Source organism: Mandrillus leucophaeus, unplaced genomic scaffold (genome assembly GCF_000951045.1).
Source record: "Mandrillus leucophaeus isolate KB7577 unplaced genomic scaffold, Mleu.le_1.0 Scaffold61, whole genome shotgun sequence".
Classification (NCBI taxonomy): Eukaryota; Metazoa; Chordata; class Mammalia; order Primates; family Cercopithecidae; genus Mandrillus; species Mandrillus leucophaeus.
In genome coordinates this window covers 2,067,266-2,069,722 of record NW_012106586.1, presented here as the reverse complement: position 1 = coordinate 2,069,722, position 2,457 = coordinate 2,067,266, and the positions used below count along the sequence as shown (strand labels likewise).

At 37.0% G+C, this 2,457-nt stretch overlaps 1 protein-coding gene across 1 annotated transcript in view; it reads left to right on the top strand.

The window, feature by feature from the left end:
- The window catches only part of MTMR6 (myotubularin related protein 6), a 28,786-nt gene that overhangs the window by 11,607 nt on the left and 14,722 nt on the right, over positions 1-2,457 (top strand). The window contains exon 6 of the mRNA XM_011999986.1: positions 2,080-2,214. Coding sequence (XP_011855376.1) covers positions 2,080-2,214 — 135 coding nt within the window. The remainder of the gene's footprint in view (positions 1-2,079; positions 2,215-2,457) is intronic.

The window sequence follows — 2,457 nt, the reverse complement described above, 5'->3', positions numbered from 1 at the left end:
TGCAACCTCTGCCTCCTGGGTTCCAGTGATTCTCCTGCCTCAGACTCCAGAGTAGCTGGGATTACAGGCATGTGCCACCACGCCTGGCTAATTTTTATATTCTTAGTAGAGATGGGTACGGTTTCACCATTTGGCCAGGGTGGTCTCGAACTGCTGACCTCAGGTGATCCAGCTGCCCCGGCCTCCCAAAATGCTGGGATTGCAGGTGTGAGCCACTGTGCCTGGCTTTGGGTTTCTTTCTATTGTATAAGTTGGTTTCCTTAAAGAACAAACCTCTAATTTTGGTCCCAATGTGTATAGTAAATCTGGCCGTGATCCAAGGGTGAAAAGAGTGGTGGGAGGATCTCACATTTTGTTACGTAGACTTTACTTAATGCTCCTAGTTTTTGTGAGTATAGGGCTTCACCCCTGCCCACAGCTGTGTGTATTGTCTATAGAGTCTTCAGGTTCATCCTCATCGTAGAATAAACCTTGTCTTCAAGGTAAGGGAGAGTCTGATGGTCTTAGCTAGCCCTCATGCAGACATTCCACGAGTTCTCCTTTTTTTCAGTTATATCCCTGCTCAAGCCTTCAGAGGTTTTGAGCCTTTTGGGATTTTGCTACACAAAATACCTTGCTTCTTATTGACTTAAGGGAGTTAGCAGCTTTCTTTGTCCTGTAAAATTGGGTATCACTTGCTAGTCAGCTATCATCTCCCCAGATTTTATTGACATCTCTATGTCTTTTTTCCCATTCTCTTTGTCCCTGTGGTTTTATACATTTTAACTTTCTTTATTAGAACCTGACTTGGATTTTGGGAAGGAGCAGAGGCAAAGGGGTAAGGGTTTAGACAGAAATTTCTAATCTACTTTTCACAAATAAATCGTAGAGAGGTTAAATGGTTATTGCCTGTCTTGACACAGCCATATGTGTAAACATTGTTTATTGGAAAGTTGGGCTGAAAATAGTTATTCAGTGAACAACTTAACAAATCAGAAAGTAGGTCTGAAAAGAATTTAATTAGGCAATACTCATTTTCTACTATTTTATCATATTTTCATGGTTTTATTTTGTGAGTTTAAAATATGCAATTGTGTGAATTTGTATGTATTTTTGTTTTGCATTGGAGAAAAAGTATATGGGTCTAAATCTTTTAAATCTTTTTTTAGGACTTTAAACAATAGTAGGCTGAGCATGATGACTTATGCCTGTAATTCCAGCATGTTGAGAGGCTGAGGTGGGCAGATTGCTTGAGCCCAGGAGTTGACAACCAGCCTGGGCAACATGGCAAAAACCCGTCTTAACAAAAAATACAGAAATTAGTCAAGCACAATGGTGTGTTCCTGTAGTCCCAGCTACTCTGGAGGCTAAGTTGGAAGGATTGTTTGAGCCCAGGAGGTCAAGGCTGCAGTAAACTGTGATCGCACCACTGCATTCCAGTCTGGGCAACAGAGCAAGACCTTGTCTCAAAAACCAACCAAACAAACAAAAAACAGTAAATAATGAATCCAACGATTCACTACTTATAGATATTCTTGCTCTATTCGATTGACTGTATTTTAACCCAAATTTGAATTGAAGCTTATTTTTCTCATTTTATATTAAGATTGCTGATTTCTAATTAGAGATCTTAAAGACTTTAGAAAGTAAAAGTTCTAATGATGCTACTTAAAAATTCTTGTTCTATTTTTATTGACTAATCTTTTACTTGAACGTCAGTTGGAAGTATCCTATAATCTAAATGGAACGCAGAATGCAGGCATCTTAACAGTAGGTTACTTAACAGAAGGTTACTTAACAGAAGGTTACTTAACAGAAGGTTACTTAACAGAGAATTGACTGGGTGTTAGTTCTTAGGACCCAGGGTTTTTTAATCAAACTAGATAAGGAGGTAGTTTTCTTATGAGAAGAGAATATTGGGAAAACTTAGAGAATGTCAAGATATTGAAGTAGTATTTAATTCAAAGAGGATCTTAAAGTTAATGCCTCCTAATTGTTATATTTGATTTTAACACTTTTGGCTTTTTTTCTTGTAAGCATTTTTAAAGACACATTTTAGAGATATTTGCATAATCTGTTTTCTGTTCTTTAAAAAAATAGGCTGCCATTTGTCGATGTAGTCAACCACTCTCTGGATTCAGTGCCAGGTGCCTGGAGGATGAACATTTGCTTCAAGCCATTAGTAAAGCCAATCCAGTTAATCGCTATATGTATGTCATGGATACCAGGCCAAAAGTATGTATTTTAAATAGAGTACAGTCTGCTAGTTTAATTATCTTTATTACTTTACTAATGAGAGTTAATAAACTTGCCCATATATAAAATATCTGAATCCTAGTTTTAAATTAACTAAGGTTAATCATACTGAGGAAATCAATCCTTTATTTAAAGGATACCAATTTAGAAGACCAATTTCTGAGTAGCTCATGGTGATTTCTTATGTCTTCTGATATATATAATTTCAGGAAAGCTGAATTG